Source organism: Typopeltis vanoorti, chromosome 17, assembly GCF_054136105.1.
Source record: "Typopeltis vanoorti isolate ZY-2024b chromosome 17, IOZ_Tvanoo_1.0, whole genome shotgun sequence".
Classification (NCBI taxonomy): domain Eukaryota; kingdom Metazoa; phylum Arthropoda; class Arachnida; order Uropygi; family Thelyphonidae; genus Typopeltis; species Typopeltis vanoorti.
Window position 1 is genome coordinate 87094289 of NC_143565.1, and position 17359 is coordinate 87111647.

Genomic DNA, 17359 nt, shown 5'->3' on the forward strand with positions numbered 1-17359 from the left:
ACCCGCTCTTCTCCAAGACCCAATTTCAATAGCATGATCCTGTCGTTCCTTCTACCCACATCCAGTACTTCACCCTTCATTCTGCCACACACCACAATTCCTACACCATTTCTTCTCTCGTTATTCGCTCCAGAGTAGAACAATTTATATCCATCTCCCAGTTCCTTTGCCTTTCCCCCTTTCCACCTTGTCTCCTGCACACATAAAATGTCCAACTTCCTCTTCCTCATCATGTCTGCCACCTCTCTTCCCCTTCCAGTCATGCTTCCAACATTCAGTGTTCCCACTCGCAACATCCTCTCCACCTGCTGGGCTCACTTCTTTAACCGCAGCCGCCCTTGATGCGGTAGCCCTCATTCACTTCTCACAGCTGTAGGGCGATGTGGCTGCGCGTTGCTTAAGGGGTACGCCCTAGCCCTTATATCATTTTCTCTTTGACTCATAATCATAGTTTGAGTTGGTACTGAAGTTTTCCGACCGGATGCCCTTCCTGACATCATTTATCCGGGCTTGAGACCGGCACCTATTGAGGCTAGCTTGCCTCCTTTGGTGGCTGCATAAGACAAAATGACTTAGCAAGATAGGAAAGCCTCACCCCTAGCCCTCGAATACTCTAATAGCATCAGGGGGAAGGAGCAAGGAGAGGAGAAAGAAGCAAAGAAAGAAGAAGAGGGACCAGTCTACAGAATAATATAACAGATATATATTACATGAAGTAAGGCATGGTCCAGCATCAGGTACCTCGGGTTTGCCATGCCCGTACTTCTATGTTATTAATATTGGGAAAAGTTGAATAGTGATATGCAGTTGTTTGCAGATGATGCAAAGTTGGGAAGAACTATGAGGAGTAAAGCAGATGTTGTTGTAGCTTTGCAAGAGGACTTGAACTGACTGAGAGACTAGTCACGTGAGTGAGAATACCAGTTCAATGTTACAAGGTGTAAGAGTTTAAAATTTGTGAAGCAAAGATAGGATGCAGAATATACAATTGGTGAAGATATTTTAGCAGAGATGGAGCAGATAAGGGATCTGGGGTGCTGGTGGATAAGGACCTAAAATATCAGGGACACATTGCTAAAATTGGGAAGAAAAGCACAGCAGATCATGGCAATGATGTAGTGGACACTGACATGTAGAAGTAGAGATATTATTGTTCCATTATATAAGGCTTTGACCAGGCTACATACAGATTACTATGTGCAGATCTGGTCACCTGGTAATCAAAAGGATGGAGAGGTACTGGAAAAAGTCCATAGATGATTGACTAAGGTGATTTCTGGTCTCTGGAATGTTGAGTATGAAAAACTGAGGAAATGTAATTTGTAGAATCTTGTGGATAGGACGTGGGGAGGATTATTATTATTATTACTACTACTACACCCTCCATGGAGTCAGCAGACCCATTATGGGAGGTTCATTCAACTGACAACATATTGTTGAAAGTTTATTTTTCACTTGGTTAGAGTATAATAAATTTAGTTTAATCCTTTATCCAAGTGTGAGCAAACAAAGTTTGCACCTGAAAGTATCTTCAGGACTGGGGTAAGGTGATACAACACCAGGGCAACTCGTTGCAAAGGTGGAGCAAGCTACCAACACTCCTGTCTCAGTATCTCCTATAATAATGCAAAACACATCTCCTTGCAGATATGCCTAATGTTATGCATTAAGGGAAGGGCCACTACCCAGACTAGTTTCGACCTTTATTGAGGTCTCTTCAGTGGGAGCCAGGCCCAAGCTGAGATACCAGGCAGAAGTATTCGCAGGTCATCTCTACCTATAGGAGTTGCCAAATGGTGTGCCACCCTTTTTTAATAAATTACTCTGGATTTAGAGAAAGATGTTGAAAGTTTATTTTTCACTTGGTTAGAGTATAATAAATTTAATTTAATCCTTTATCCAAGTGTGCTGCCCTGGTGTTGTATCACCTTACCCCAGTCCTGAAGATACTTTCAGGCGCAAACTTTGTTTGCTCACACTTGGATAAAGGATTAAACTAAATTTATTATACTCTAACCAAGTGAAAAATAAACTTTCAACATCTTTCTCTAAATCCAGAGTAATTTATTAAAAAAGGGTGGCACACCATTTGGCAACTCCTATAGGTAGAGATGACCTGCGAATGCTTCTGCCTGGTATCTCAGCTTGGGCCTGGCTCCCACTGAAGAGACCTCAATAAAGGTCAAAACTAGTCTGGGTAGTGGCCCTTCCCTTAATGCATAACATTAGACATATCTGCAAGGAGATGTGTTTTGCATTATACGAGATACTGAGACAGGAGTGTTGGTATCTTGCTCCACCTTTGCAACGAGTTGCCCTGGTGTTGTATCACCTTACCCCAGTCCTGAAGATACTTTCAGGCACAAACTTTGTTTGCTCACACTTGGATAAAGGATTAAACTAAATTTATTATATGACAACATATTGATCATAATATGTTGTCAGTTAAAATCCTTAACACTTCTTGCATGAACAACACATACTGGTAATGTGTTCCATTCAATGAACACATTACCAGTATGGTTGGGAAGAACTCCATGTAAAAAATCTACTCCTCACCCATCTTCACCACGCTTTTACATAACTTCAAGGGATGGACTCGCGTTTTTCCCCTGTCACTTTCTACTGTTTTTATAATTCCATCTGGATTAATTTGATAAAATCCTCTCACCAACTTAAATGTCTCTATCATATCATCTCTTTTCCTCCTATCCACAAAACTCTGCAATCACATTTTTTCAACCTCTTTCCATAGCCAGCATTCCAAAGTCCTGATATTGTCTTAGTCACTCATCTCTGGACTCTCTCCAATGTTTTCACATCACACTGAAAACCAGGTGACCAAATTTGAGCACAGTAGTACAAGTGTGATTTGACCAGTGCTTTATACAGTGGCACAACCACTTCCTGTTAGAACACTTCATAGCAGCACTACGATGTGCAGCCATTGCAACAGTTACAATGTCCTCTAAACTTCGGTCTACTGTCGACCATCACTCTCAAATCTCACCCACTTACTGCAGTATGGCACTGTCAATATAGTACACAGTCTTATATTTCTGATCCAAAAAAAGAGTTAGTAAAAATGAAAAGCAAAATGAAACATCTGAAAGAGAATATTAAACATATAAAGAAGAGATTGGCTGATTAGAATGAGAAGGAGGAAGTTTGTATTACGAAGAAAGAATCAAAGGATAGTCATATCATTGTATGGGAACTCTATCATTAGAGGCGTGATGACTAATAAAGTACACAAAACATGCTTTCCTGGTAGAACAATGAAGCAAATAACTGATACACTATGGAAAGAAAAGACCAAGAGTCAAAATTAGTGGTAGTTGTGGGCACAAATCGCTTAGTTTGGCAAAAAAAAGGATTGTCGGTAGAGACTTGAGGAAGTTGTTGCAGCAGGTAAAGAATAATTGTGTTGTCAGAAAAGTCATTAGCATGTTGCCCAGATATGACAGCAGTGAAATGAAAATAAGGAGAGCATAGATAATGAATAGTAAGATGGCTGAGTTGTGTGAGGCAAAGGAATTCAATTTGCAAATCTATGGAGTGAATTTGAAGAAAAGTTGAAGTGGTTTAAAGTTGATGGATTGCATTTGAATGGGTTTAGTGTTGGGTATTTAGAAAGGCTATTGTTTTCTGAGAAGGCACAGAGTCAAGAAGGTAATGTAGTAAATGATCAGAGTCTACTTGAGAGACAGGATATCACAACTAAATGGATTGTGACAGGATGAAGACGGATGTGATGTTAAAGATGTGGTTACAGCAGCACAAGGTGATGGAATGCATAAAGGTGAGGATGAGACAGGTAGGAATGGAAATCAGAGTCAAGATCAGGGAAACAGGAGTGGTCAGACTGAAGAGAGAGAGAGGTGTGATATAGCAGCTAGAATAGAGAATGTTTGTGCTGGTAGAGTGGTCTCAAAGACACGGGGATTGTTATGTTTGTACACAAATATAAGGAGTATTCAAAACAAGACAACTGAGTTTGTTGCACTGATGGAGTTCAAAATCCCCAAAGATAACTGGAATAAGTGAAACTTATTTGTCTGAGGAGGATGTGATGTCAGGAATAGAAATGGAAGGTTATATAATTTTCCAGAAGGATAGAATTGTGAAAAGAGGGGGGAAGTGCTGTTAATGAGTTAATTAATACAGAGGAATTGTGTCAACAAAGTGTGGAAGTTGTTAGTGGATGCACAGATTTTGAATCTATGTCATGCGAAGTTAAAATTAACAGGCTAGTATATCTGATAGGATGCTGTTATAGGCCAGGGAATGTAGAGAATACTGATTGTAATGCCCAACCAATTAGGCAAATTGGTTGGGCATGTAAAAAGAAGGGGATCCTGATGGGAGACTTTAATTACAGGAATATAGAATGGAAGGAGGAGATAGTGTATGGGAACAAGGAGAGTGAGTTTGTTGAATTTCTGAGAGATAAATATCTTAAGCAGCATGTGACTGAAGCAATTAGAGGCTTTAATGTTTTGGAATTGGTTATAACTTCACAGAATGTAGTTGTTAATAAGGTGTTGACATTGGTGCCAAAAAAATGGATATATGTGGAAGTATAAAGAGTGAGATTATAGGAAGCTCTGTAGTCAGTTAGCATTAGTACACTGGGTAGATGAGCTGAGCATAAATGATGTTGACAGTGAATGGAAATTAATCAGGCAGTATCTGACGCAAGCAATGTATAATTGCATACCAAGGGTTAAGCGAGTCAATAGAGTAGGAGTGAAATGGATGAACAGTGAAATCAAGCAAGCTGTGATGGGAAAAAAATGCTATGGAGGAGGTACAAGACCGTTGATGATGATCAGATTCATGAAGAGCATAAAATGCAGGCTAGGAAGGTGACGAGCATGGTAATGAAAGAAAAGGGTGCAATATGAGAGGAAATTGGCTGGTCAGGCCAAGGTTAACTCAAGGGAATTTTTCCACTATATGGCAAGCAAGAGAAAGAATAATTATAGCAGGTTGACACTGGTGGATAGTCATGACAACAGAATAACAGTTGAAAAGGATATAGTGGAGTTATTAAATAAGCACTTTATCAGTGTATATCATACTGGTTGGTGTAAATGGTGTGGTGCAGTATATAGAAGAGAGGCAAGTATTAGGAGAATTGGAAGTGAAAGAATAAGAGGCGTATCAGGTGCTGATTGGGTTAGATGTTAATAAAATTGTGATAATAGTAATTATTATTATACGAGCACCTCCATGAAGTCCGAAGACTCATCATGGGAGACCCAATCTATCGTACCTCTCCTTGAACCCATTAACAGACAAAGCACTCATAATTGACTCTGACAACTCATTCACAACTCTCCAAGCAAAACATCTAGTCCTCATACCCCTACTAACCACACCTTTATTCAACTTTCACGGATGACCCCTTGTTGTGGTCCCCGCAGTCAAGTGCTGAAACCTTTCCCTTGCATCCCCTGAATGGATGTGATATCACACATATTCTTAAGGAATGTGCACAACAATTGGCTATGCCCTCGACTTGGTTATTTAATGAAATTCTTGCAGTGGGTTAGGGTTCCTAAAGAGTGGAAAGAAGGCAAAATAGTACCACTCCACAAGCATGGTTCTAAGACAGAAGTTTCCAATTACAGACCAGTCTGTATAACTGCAGTTATGATCAAGGTGTCGGAGAGATTGGTTAGGAATAGAATATAGGATTGGGTTGACGGACACAGCATTCTTTATGATGGTCAACATCGATTAGTAAACGGTAGGTCCAGGTTTAATAATTTACTTGCATTTTATGACACGGTAACAAGTGTGTTAGATAATGGAGAATCATATAGTGATATTCTTGGACTTTGCAAAAGCGTTTGATAGACTACCACATGATAAGTTGGTGTACAAGCTGCAGAGGATGGGAATTAAATGGATCAGAGATCGGCTCTCTGAACGATACTGGCAGGTTGTGTATGATGAGCAGTGTCTCAAGAACAGAACCCTGTGGCATACCCCAGGGCTCTGTTCTTGGGCCATTGCTGTTTAACTTGTTTGTAAATGATATATCATGTGGACTGACTGAAGATCTTCAGTTGTTTGCTGATGATCCAAAGTTAGGGAAAATTATAAGTAGCACTGCTGATGTTAATTCCCTTCAGGGAGACTTGAATAGACTTTTGACTTTGACAAAAGAGTGGGGTTGTAGTTTTAATATTAATAAGTCCAAGGTTGATTAAGATACGATTGAGACATATATATATATATATATATATATATATATATATATATATATATATATATATATATATATATATATATATATATATATATATATATGTGAAATGAGACATATAAGCTGGTAAGGGGTTATTACTAGATTAATGTGAATATGGTATTTCAAAGAATGGCAAGAAAAAGGAGGAGAAGACAAGGTATTCCTGGAAGCTGTATAAGGAAGGATATGAGGCAGAGGGTGAAGAGTAGGTTTTTTGCATGAAAAGTAGTGGGTGATTAGAATGCATTTACCGAAGGTGTGGTGAGTGTGAAAAAAAAAAGTGAATGCATTTAAAGCACAGTATGATAAACTATGTATCACAGTAGAGCCACAGTGAGTTTTTTTCTCCATGGATTTCTAATGACAATAATAATAAGAAGAATAAAAAAAAAACTGGGATTTTCTTTCATCTGCAGTCTTCTCTCATATTACAATTTCTCTTATCTTACTATATTACTTTACCTTCTGAAGACTCGTAATCCTGATGCAACTGCTCTCCATCTCCCTCTTTATATTTGTGCCATAATATTTTGATTTGCAATTCCTGTTACAATCTCTTTAGTCATAAATTTTTCATCAAACCTATTATTCTTCCCACCCTAGGTATACAATTTGTCACTACACTTATTAAATATTTCTTCATTTCTAAGCATTACTGACTTTGTTTTTTAACTTCTATTCATAGCATAAATTCCAAGACTATCACAATCACCACCCTTTTCCAAATACAAGGTCATGTGATCACTTCCAGCTAGCAGTAAAGATGACATATCATTCAAAATGATATTTCTGATGATGATGTGGCTAAATCCAAAACTTTCATTCATTGTGTTTCCTTCATCATACTGTCTTAAATAAGCATCTTTCAAAAACCAGAAATTCAGTTTTCTTATCACTAGACGTAAATTTTTAGCTTTCCCTATCTGTGTTGCTGTATTTGAAATATCCCATAATGATTACATTAAATCACCACCTCACCGTTAATTTTAATTCCCTTGTCAAGGTTAAACAAGGCTTCTCCATAGTAGTTCTGGTTGCTTGATATGGTCATCATCATCAAATTCCTGATATATAGCCTCAAGGGGGGGTGTACAGGATATAGTGCATGAAAAATTTACATCATTACTAACTTCCTATATACAATTTTCCTCCAAATCAGTCTGTTACCTGCCAAGATTCCAATATTATCAGGTATCATATTTCTGATTTCTAAGGCACTTTTTACTGTATCAATCCACCTATATCTTGGTCTTCCTCTGGGTCTTTTTCCTGCCAACCTGACAGAGAACACTTGTTTTACTAATCTTCCTTTCCCATTCTGTTTAAGTGACCATACCACCTGAGATTAGCTCTGCTAATGCATTCCTGGATGATGACAATGTCAAGTTCTTTCCTAATATCCTTGTTTTTAATACAATACTGCCATTGATGCCATTTGTTCATTATCTTTCTCAGGACTCTCATATCTGCAGCCTCTAGTCTGTGGTCAAGTGTTTTACTTCTAACCCAGCTCTCAGATCCATAGGTTAAAATTGGTTTGAACACTGTCTTGTATACAGCTAATTTAGTGTTTTGGCTAATTTCTCTCTTATTCCATATAAATTTATCCAGTTGACTTCCTGCCATACCAGCTTTGTTGATTCTGTTGTCTATTTCCATATTTAATTTACCATCTTCACTAAAAAGCATGCCTAAATAGCTGAAATGTTTTACTTGTTCTATAGATTCTCCATTCACAATGCAGCTGATATTTTCAATGTTTCTGCCTATTTTCATTGTCTTTGTCTTTTTAATGCTGACCTTCATACCATATCTATTACAACAGTTATTCAATGTAGTCAGGGAATCTTGCAGACTTGGAGTGGATTTATTTAGAAGTATAACATCATCTGCATAAAGGAAAGAGCTGAGATTAACATCTCCAATTTTGATATCAGATTTAATAACTTTCCTTCATAATGTGATCTTTATAGATGATGAATAACAGAAGGGATAATATACATCGTTGTCTGACACCAGATTTAACATTAAACCATCCTCCTGTACTTCCTTAAATTCTAACTGCTGACTTAACTGAAATAAAGACTAAGTACTGCTTGATACAGTTCTATTGACACCATATAACTGTATAATTTTGAATAGCTTCTCTCTTGGCACTTTGTCAAATGCCTTTTCCAGATCTACAAAAAAAACTTAAATACAGATCTTTGTTATATTCTCATGGTTTCTCAACTATTTGTAGTAAAATAAAAATCTGATCCTGACAGCCTCTATTTGGCCTGAATCCTGCTGGTTCTTCACCAAGCTTTTCTTCCACAATCCTTCTCAACCGTTTCTCGAGTATACTTTCATATATCCTACTAGGAACACTCAGTAATTCTCACATTCAGTTTTATTTCCCTTTTTATATATAGGTATTATGAAAGCTCCACTCCAATCATCTGGAATTTGTCCCTCTGTCTGGGCCTTCTGAACTATGCAGTGCAGCCACTGTAAGACTTTTATACCACCATACCTCAGCATTTCTGGTTGAATATCATTCTACTCCTGCTGCTTTTCCACATTTCAGGCTTTTGATGGCTTTTTCTACTTCAAGTATGTATTCCTGACTGCATACCTGGTCAGTGTTTTTTACCACTGTGCCGTTTTCATCACTGCTTGTTTCATTTAGCAATTTTTTCGAAGTAATTACTCTATACTTCAAGGATATCTTTTTCTCCTGTTTTCATGTCACCTTTAACATCTCTAATTCCTTTGACAGCACTCTTTCCTCCATTGCTGAGCTTCTTCAATAATCACCAGAATATCTTGCTACCTTCTCAATATTTGTTTTCTATGTTCTTACCAAAGTCCTCCCATGACTTTTGTTTAGCTAGTTTTACAGTGTTTAGCTTTCTTACACTTGTCTCTATATTCTCTAAGACAGTGTTTTTCAACCTTTGGTCCACAGCGATGGGACAGGTGGTCTTCAGGTATACTTAAATTAATTAAATAAATATATATTTTTTAATTAACATCTCCAATTTTGATATCAGATTTAATACCACTTTCCTTCATAATGTGATCTTTATAGATGATGAATAACAGAAGGGATAATATACATCGTTGTCGGGATAATATACATCGATTAATATACATCGTGGAGGAAGGTAGCAAATAGTGGTTATCACGTTCGTCTAATACGCAGAAGGTCTGAGGTTCAAACCGTGGTAGGCACAGTGGCTTTTGCTGGCCTGGCTGGACGAGTGGTTAACGTATTCGCTCTCCAGCCAGAAGGCTGCAGGTTCGAATCCCGCCATGGGCATGGATGTTTGTGATTGCCTATGGAAATACCAGTGGTGGCGGACGGTAGATGGCGTTGGTGTGGTTAATGGATTGAGTGGTAGAGTAGGTGCCCTCCCTCGAAGAGTCTTTGGACTCCCTGGAGGTGTCAAATAATAATAAAAATAATAATAATAAATTATCCGAACAAAACAAATTAAAATTGAATAAGGAAGTAAAAATTATTGAAATCAAATGGAGACTTAAAAAAACCAACAAATAGTGTCAGAATGTTCAAAGGTGGAAGCAATAAAACTATATTGTTGTTCAGAATGATGAATAATAAAAGAGGGGTGAAGTGAACAGCAATATAATTTTATTGCTTCCACCTTCCCTTGCTGTTTTGTCAGATTTGAAGTGAACATGTGTTATCCACATTTCAACCAATTGCTTGTTATTTACTGATTTTTATTATTGAAGGTTTCCCTCCTTCAACCAAAGCTCAGGATACCTTCAGAAGTGCTAAGTGATACTTGGACAAAATGTGTGTCGTGAGTTAACCTCAGTATTTATATATTTATATATTTTTTGGAAATGTGTTTTAATAATGGAAAAGTAGCTTAGGACTAGGACTTTGAAAAGAAGAGCAAATGTAACATGTGATGCTAACCCTAATTGTAATACACGTGTTGTAACGGCAAGTAAATCTGATACTATTAAAGTCAGTGGCCACTTAGGATTTGATCTTGGACGGGGGCGAGTTGAGTAGACGATTTGAGAATACACACTACGCATCGCATACGACCTATGACTGAGCATCTGCAATGATTGCCAATTCATAAGTAGCATAGAAAGAGGAGACATGGCACAACATAAATAAAAAAAATGAATTTTTATTAGGAAAAGATTTTTCTTTTCCTAATAAAAGTGTTATTAGGAAAATAACACTGATTAACTGATTAAAGTAGAAAAAACAAGCAGTTCCAAGAAAAAAATGCAGTAGGAAATATAACAGTTTATATTTGGAATTCGGGTTTACTTGGTGTGGAGATGAAAGTGAACAGAAATCTCAATGTGTTTTGTGTTATGAAGTGTTGTCAAACGAGTGCATGAAACCTGTGAAACTCCAACGACATTTAGAAACTGAACATTGTGATGTGAAAAATAAGCCAATTGAATTTTTTCAGCAATGCTTAGGGACATTAAATCATGGGAAAGATATAGTTTCAACCATGGTTTCCATTAATAGCAAGGCACTGGAAGCATCCTATCCCTTAAGTTTGTGCATAGCGAAAATAGGGAAACCTCATTCTATTGGAGAAAATTTGCTATTTCCAGCTATAAAAGATGTGGTAAAAACTATGTTTAGCAACAAGTTACTAAAAGATGTTGATTTGATTCCTCTTTCAAATGACACTATCGGTCGCAGAATTAATGACATAGAAGGTGACGTAGAATCTCAGTTAATCGAAAGAGTTAAGAAGAGCCCTTATTATGCGTTACAAATAGAAGAGACTACTGATGTTACAGATGACGCACTATTAATATGTGCATGATAACAACATTCATGATGATATTCTGTTTTGTAGAACTTTGCCATCCCGAACAACTGGAGAAGAAATATTTTACACTCTCAATAATTACATAATACACAAAGGGATCCTGTGGGAAAAATGTATAGGCTTCTGTTCGGATGGAGCTCGTGCCCTTACAGGCAGTCAGGTATAGTGGGGTTGTTTCTATGGTCAAGGAAGTAGCTCCGGATATGAATTGGGTACATTGTTTCATATATAGGGAAGCGTTAGCCTCCTCCAAAGGAATGCCACCAGAATATAAAACTGTGCTATACAACACTGTAAAGCTGGTTAATTTTATTAAAGCTCGACCATTAAATAACAGGTTATTTTCAGTACTCTGCAATAAAATGGGCAGTGAATATATACAACTTTTGCTTCATTCTGAAATTCGCTGGCTTTCCAGGGGCAAAGTACTAACAAGGTTATTTCAATTAAGGCACAAAGTTTTATTATTTGTAAATGAAAGTAATTCTGATTTTGTATCACTCCTTGTTCACGAAGCATGGTTATCAAAATTATCCTATCTTTCAGACATTTTTTTTTAAATTAAATGAACTAAATCTCTCCTTCAGGGAAATGCTTTAACTGTTCTTGATGACTATAACAAAATAAAGGCATTCGAGAAAAAAATTGGTTTTATGGATTAATTATGTAAAAGACAGACAATTTGTACCTTTTCCAACACTGGAATCTTTATTAGTGGAAAATGATATTTTTGTTGATTCTGAGTTTCTGGAAAGGGTTTATGACCACCTCAAAAATCTGAAACGGAATTTTGAAACATATTTTCCGAATAACTTTTATAAGAAATTTCTGGGGGTTCGCGATCCATTTCAGGCTTGCAGTCACGAGAATGACCTTTGTTATCGAAAAAAAAAGAACAGTTAATTGAGCTTTCAAGTGACAGTGGACTTAAAGTGCAATTCCATGATCTTGGTTTGGCTTGATTTTGGATCTCGCCTTCAGTAAGAAGTCAATTTAATGAATTATCTGAAGAAGCATTGAAAATCGTCATGCAGTTTTCGACATCCTATCTTTGTGAGAAAGATTATCATTGCTCCTTCAAATAAAAAACAAAGTACAGAAATCGTCTTAGTGTGTGTGTGCCGACCTTCAACTAAAATTATATGCAGCATGAATTTTCTCCAATTTTTTTATTGCACAACACACGGAAGTCAGGAGGAGAGAAAGAGGAGGAGGTCGATCCATGGCAAATCGTCCAGATCAAAAATGACGGTTACCAGAAGCGATTAACTATGGAGGGAGCAGCCGAGCCTGACCCAATGCGTTGCCGATCAGACAAATCTGCATGTGCTCCGTACGCTGAATCCCCTTTGCCCAAAGCTTCAAGACGCTGGGAAATCACATTCCTGACCCACCAATCGTTCTGAATGAAATGCCGGTGCTCCGTAAACCTCTAAGGAAAGAACTCAAAACCCGAGATGGAAAAGGATACTAAGGACTCCGAGACGAATAGAGAAGAAGTGCACTAAAGGCAAAAAGAATTCATGTGTGTCAATTGTTGTATATTATATTGTATGTGATGTAAGGGATGTACCTTAATGGACTGCTAAGTTTAAAGTGATAAAATAGTTATAGCCTGAAAATAATTAATGCAATTTTATGGTTTATTAAGTGTATGGATCAGAATATAGCAAATTCCTAAGAAGTGATTGGGAAAAATGTTTAATTGTTAATTGTAAGGAATTCTAAGGCTTTATGCTGCATAATTACAGAAAATTACCATAGAGATTCTGTTCTAAATTAATTTGCTTAAAATAGGAGTCATAAATTATATTGCAGTGATTTTGTAAGATATGTTACATAATTGTGGAAGTATGCTGTAGAAGTTTGCCATATAAAGTTTAGCTTAAGTTAAAGATATAAGAAGCAACTTCCCTATTGCATGTATTGCATATTCAGTCTTAGCATTTAATAAATATGCTTGCTATTTATATTCAATGAATACCGCCTGATATTTAATATGCAATGCACTGTTTCGAAATAAACTCGATCCTGTGAGCAGGGAATTAAATGATGGATAAGATAAAGGGTGCATAGAAAGCCACGACTGTAATTTAATTAAGAGAGGATTTGGATTAACTAAAGACCTACTGCAAGTACTACTAATTCATATACCACATCGGGACCATTCGTGGCGCAGTCTTTTAACAAGAATATAGTCACGGAAGGTAGAGAAAAGAGATAGCAGGAAGAATAAGAATTTAATACAGTATAAGAAGGGGAAATTGATATGCAGAAAAGGATACCTAAAGAATTATTTTATATAGAGCACAGCAGGAAATAATATTGCAATAGCGCAGACAGAGAATATTACAACAGAGCAGTAACAACCAGAAATGTTTATAATAGTACAATATAGTAAAGTAGCAAACTCTTTACAAAGCTGACCAATATTGAGCCAGATATTCAGCAACTCTGCAAGGGCTGAGAAGCTCAACCATCTCATTAAAAGTAAGTAGTAACATAATTAAAGTTTTATTTTTTATTTGTTTAATAAAAAATAAAACTTTTTTTCAATGATGATACACTTTTAATCGTTTACTTCCAATTTAATTAATTATGTTACCATACGTATTCAAAACATGCTTTTAGATTTATTATGTTATAAATAGCATAGTTTTTTAGAATTGTTGGTAATTCCTACACAGGTTTTTAAAAAAAATTACAAAAAGTCAAACCGACATTTAGGGAAATAAATTTAAAATACTATGTTTATTTTTGAAGTAAAACTTTAATTCCAACATTCTAAAATGTTATTTTTCTGGCTTTTCTGTTCACAAAATCGTTGATGATATTGTCGAAGTCTATTTCATCACTAAGTTGCTGTTTTATAGACAGCATGGCAAGATTTCTTAAACACCAAAAAAGTGCCACCCGGGGCAGATGCCCCCCCCCCAACCACCACCACCAGCTACACCTTTGTAACCTAGTTTTCTGTAGTGTTTTAGGCATTTTACTGGTCCTTGGGCTTAGAAAGGTTGAGAAGCGCTGCTATAAGAGCACAAGCTGACTTATTTGCTAGGAACTTTTGATATGCTTTCTTCTTTTCCTTCACTGCTTCTTTAACTTCTTGTGTCAACCATGGAGTTCTGATTTTTCTATCCTTGCAGACAACCTCACCACATTATTCTCTGGCTGAATCAATCAATGTTTTCTTCGGGGCTTGCCACTGAATCTCTAAGGTTTGGTTCATGGTCTCAAACTCTTTCATTTTTTCTTCAATAATCGTTGTATATTTTAGTCTACAGTTCACATCTGAGAGCTGCTTAACTTTAAGTCGCTTTAAAACTTTCTTATGTGTTCTTCTTTTCAATATGCAATTCAATTTTATCCTGCTCAAGATTAAATGGTGATCACTTCAAATTTCATATCCTCTGTATACTTGTGTCCTGCACCAGGGAAAAAACATCACTATCAACTATAACATAGTCAATGAGACTTTTCTTATTCCTTGCCTCTTCTCTCTATGTGAATTTGTGCACTTTTTTTTATGTTGGAACATTGTGTTAGTAATAACCAGTCCATGTCCTGAGCAGAAATCCAACAGGTATTTGCCATTATTATTAGCTTTACTCTTTTCTCCAAATTTTCCCAAAATATTTTTGTATGTCTGACAATCATTTCCTACTCTGTTATTTAGATCCCCAACAAGGACTAACTTTTCCTTTTTCATTGTATCAGTTGCTTTCTCTAAAGCCTCAAAAAATTCCTCCACTTCTACCTTAGTAGAACCTTCTGTGGGACCATATGCACAAATAAGTCTCATTATCCAGTTCCCCATTCTGATATTTGTCCACATCACTCTACTTAAGACTGCCTGCCATTCAAGAAGAATAGCCTCATATTTAGTGTTGAATACCTGAATATAACATTTTGTATTTATTGCTCAGAAAGATCTCACCAGTATTTGCCTTTATTGTTTCAGTCACCCCTAGCATGTCGATCTGGTACTTATCCAATTCCTCAGCTAGCTCTTTCTTTGCCATTCAGGCTTCTTATGTTGATAGTACCAATTTTGAACTCTAATGATGTTGTGTTGGGGGTGAGTTTTAGGATTTGTTCCAGTTGCTGAGTTTGCTGTTTGCCCTGGTTCCCTGGTGAAAACAAAGGGGCTCTTGTTTAACCGAGCGATGCCCCAGCCAGCATGAATTCTGTCATGTTGTACCATCATTTGAAATTTTGGTTAAGCCAATAAGAATAAAATTTGGTCGGCTAAATTCCAAATTGCCAGCCCATTCCTTGTCTGTTCAGTATCCAGGTAGATACTGATAGTCTGATCAGTATCCAGGTACTGGATACTGATCAGACTATCAGGTCGGCCTGGTTGGCCGAGTGGTTAGAGTATCCGCTCTCCAGCCAAAAGGCTGTGGGTTCGAATCCTGCCATGGGCATGGATGATTGTGATTGTCTGTGAAAATCTAGTGGTAGTAGTGGGTGGTAGATGGTGTTGGTGTAGATGATGCCAATGGTAGTTGCGATAGATGATGTAGTTGATTGGCAGAGACAGAATTGTAGAGTAGGTGCCCTCCCTTTATGAGTCTTTGGACTCTCTGGAGGCGTCATATAATAATAATAATACCTAACAAGATGAACCATGAGAAGGTAAGGATTGGACATTAGGTCAGAAGCCCTGGTCGGTTCTCTGCATTCCTTTAACGGCTATGTGGAGGTCTACTCTCAGTTATATAGCTTTGACCCTTAAGCACCCCTGCTTGATATGGTTTATTTCTAATTTCTCTTATGTTATTATTAAATCCAACACTATTTGTAAGGAACTAAAATAGAAAAAATATTTTCATCCATCATTCCTTAACACTCACTCTGCACTGCAACACTTAACAAAATGTCACTGTATTCTACCTCCTCTTTCTTAAACATTACTGTCAAATATATCTTGCTACACAATTTATACTATCTCTGATATGATAGTCAATCATAGTAACCTTCATATTTATATTGTCCACAAGATTGCATCCTTCATCATAAACAGAAGAGTGATAGTTTTGATCATTTCTCCAAGCATGCAAGCAACTCTTTGACATCACTTCTAAATCCCAGAATCTTTATGTGCACCTTTTTTAAAGTGCACATAAAGATTCAGCTCTACTGTATATCTCTCCTGCTACTTACACACACTCAGCATAAAAGTGAAATACATTGCCAAAAGCAATGTAGGTTCGAAGTGCCTTGCTCACATTTATAAGGACCTCCAATGGTGAATCAACTAACCCTATGGAGGTCTGTCAATAATAATATGAATCAGTAGTAAAGCGAATTAATATACTTGTATGAACATGAGAGATTTACCTCAAGTCCGGTGGATGAAGTGTAAAAACTCAGAACAAATGGTTCAGAAGGAGAGAAAGGAAAGGTGCCGTCTTCTTCTGGAATTCCCCAAACTAATTTGTTTCTACTGTTCCGTTTAACAACTTTACTAGTGAACTGAGTATAAAAGTGAAATGGTATGTCTTCTTTTTTATCATCTCCATTTTCCAAGTTGACAGTAAATCTGCAATTCAAATAATTAATACTTTTTATTGAAATGAAAAAAAGAAAAAAAAAAGATTAAAATATAATCAAATCTTTGTGAAGAATAATGCTATGCATAACAATTATTTTAAATATACCTTTTCATGCTAAACCTTTAAAGTTTAGCATGAAAAGCAGATATAAATTTGCTTTATATACATATACACACACACACACACACACACACACACACACACACACACACACACACACACACACACACTGAGTTAGCTCTGCATTAGGAACCCCATCCGCTGATTTATATATCGGCATGATAACTAAGTACCATACAATATCAATGTCACATGCAGCTATTATAAATGGGCACACCTATCCTTCATATGTAATCAGTAAACGTTTGTCAGTAATGGGAAAATGTGGCAATGTAAGCCAATTTGACCACAAGCAGATAGTTGGGGCCAGCGCCTAGTATTTTTCTTGTGTGTGGATTAATGTTCAGTGCCTTTCCAAACATTTTTTTTTGAATAAAGTGTGAATAAAACGAACAGGAAATGAAAAACAAATGAAAACCACTTTACAGTATAATGTTACCTACGGATTAGTCCTGCTTATACAAATTTTTTTTTACACGGAACTCAACGATTAATCATAAGTTGATTTATGATACATCAAAAAATAAAGGACTATTTTAGGTATATTTTCGTAAATTTTAATCAAAAATTACAGTGATATAATCAGGTCTAAGATA

General features: G+C 36.7%; 1 protein-coding gene across 2 annotated transcripts in view; it reads right to left on the minus strand.

Annotated features, from left to right (window-relative positions):
• The window catches only part of LOC150097601 (32 kDa beta-galactoside-binding lectin-like), a 144022-nt gene that overhangs the window by 87107 nt on the left and 39556 nt on the right, over positions 1-17359 (minus strand). For both annotated transcript variants that reach the window (XM_090407758.1, XM_090407759.1), the window contains one exon: positions 16429-16630. In XM_090407758.1, coding sequence (XP_090263884.1) covers positions 16429-16630 — 202 coding nt within the window. The remainder of the gene's footprint in view (positions 1-16428; positions 16631-17359) is intronic.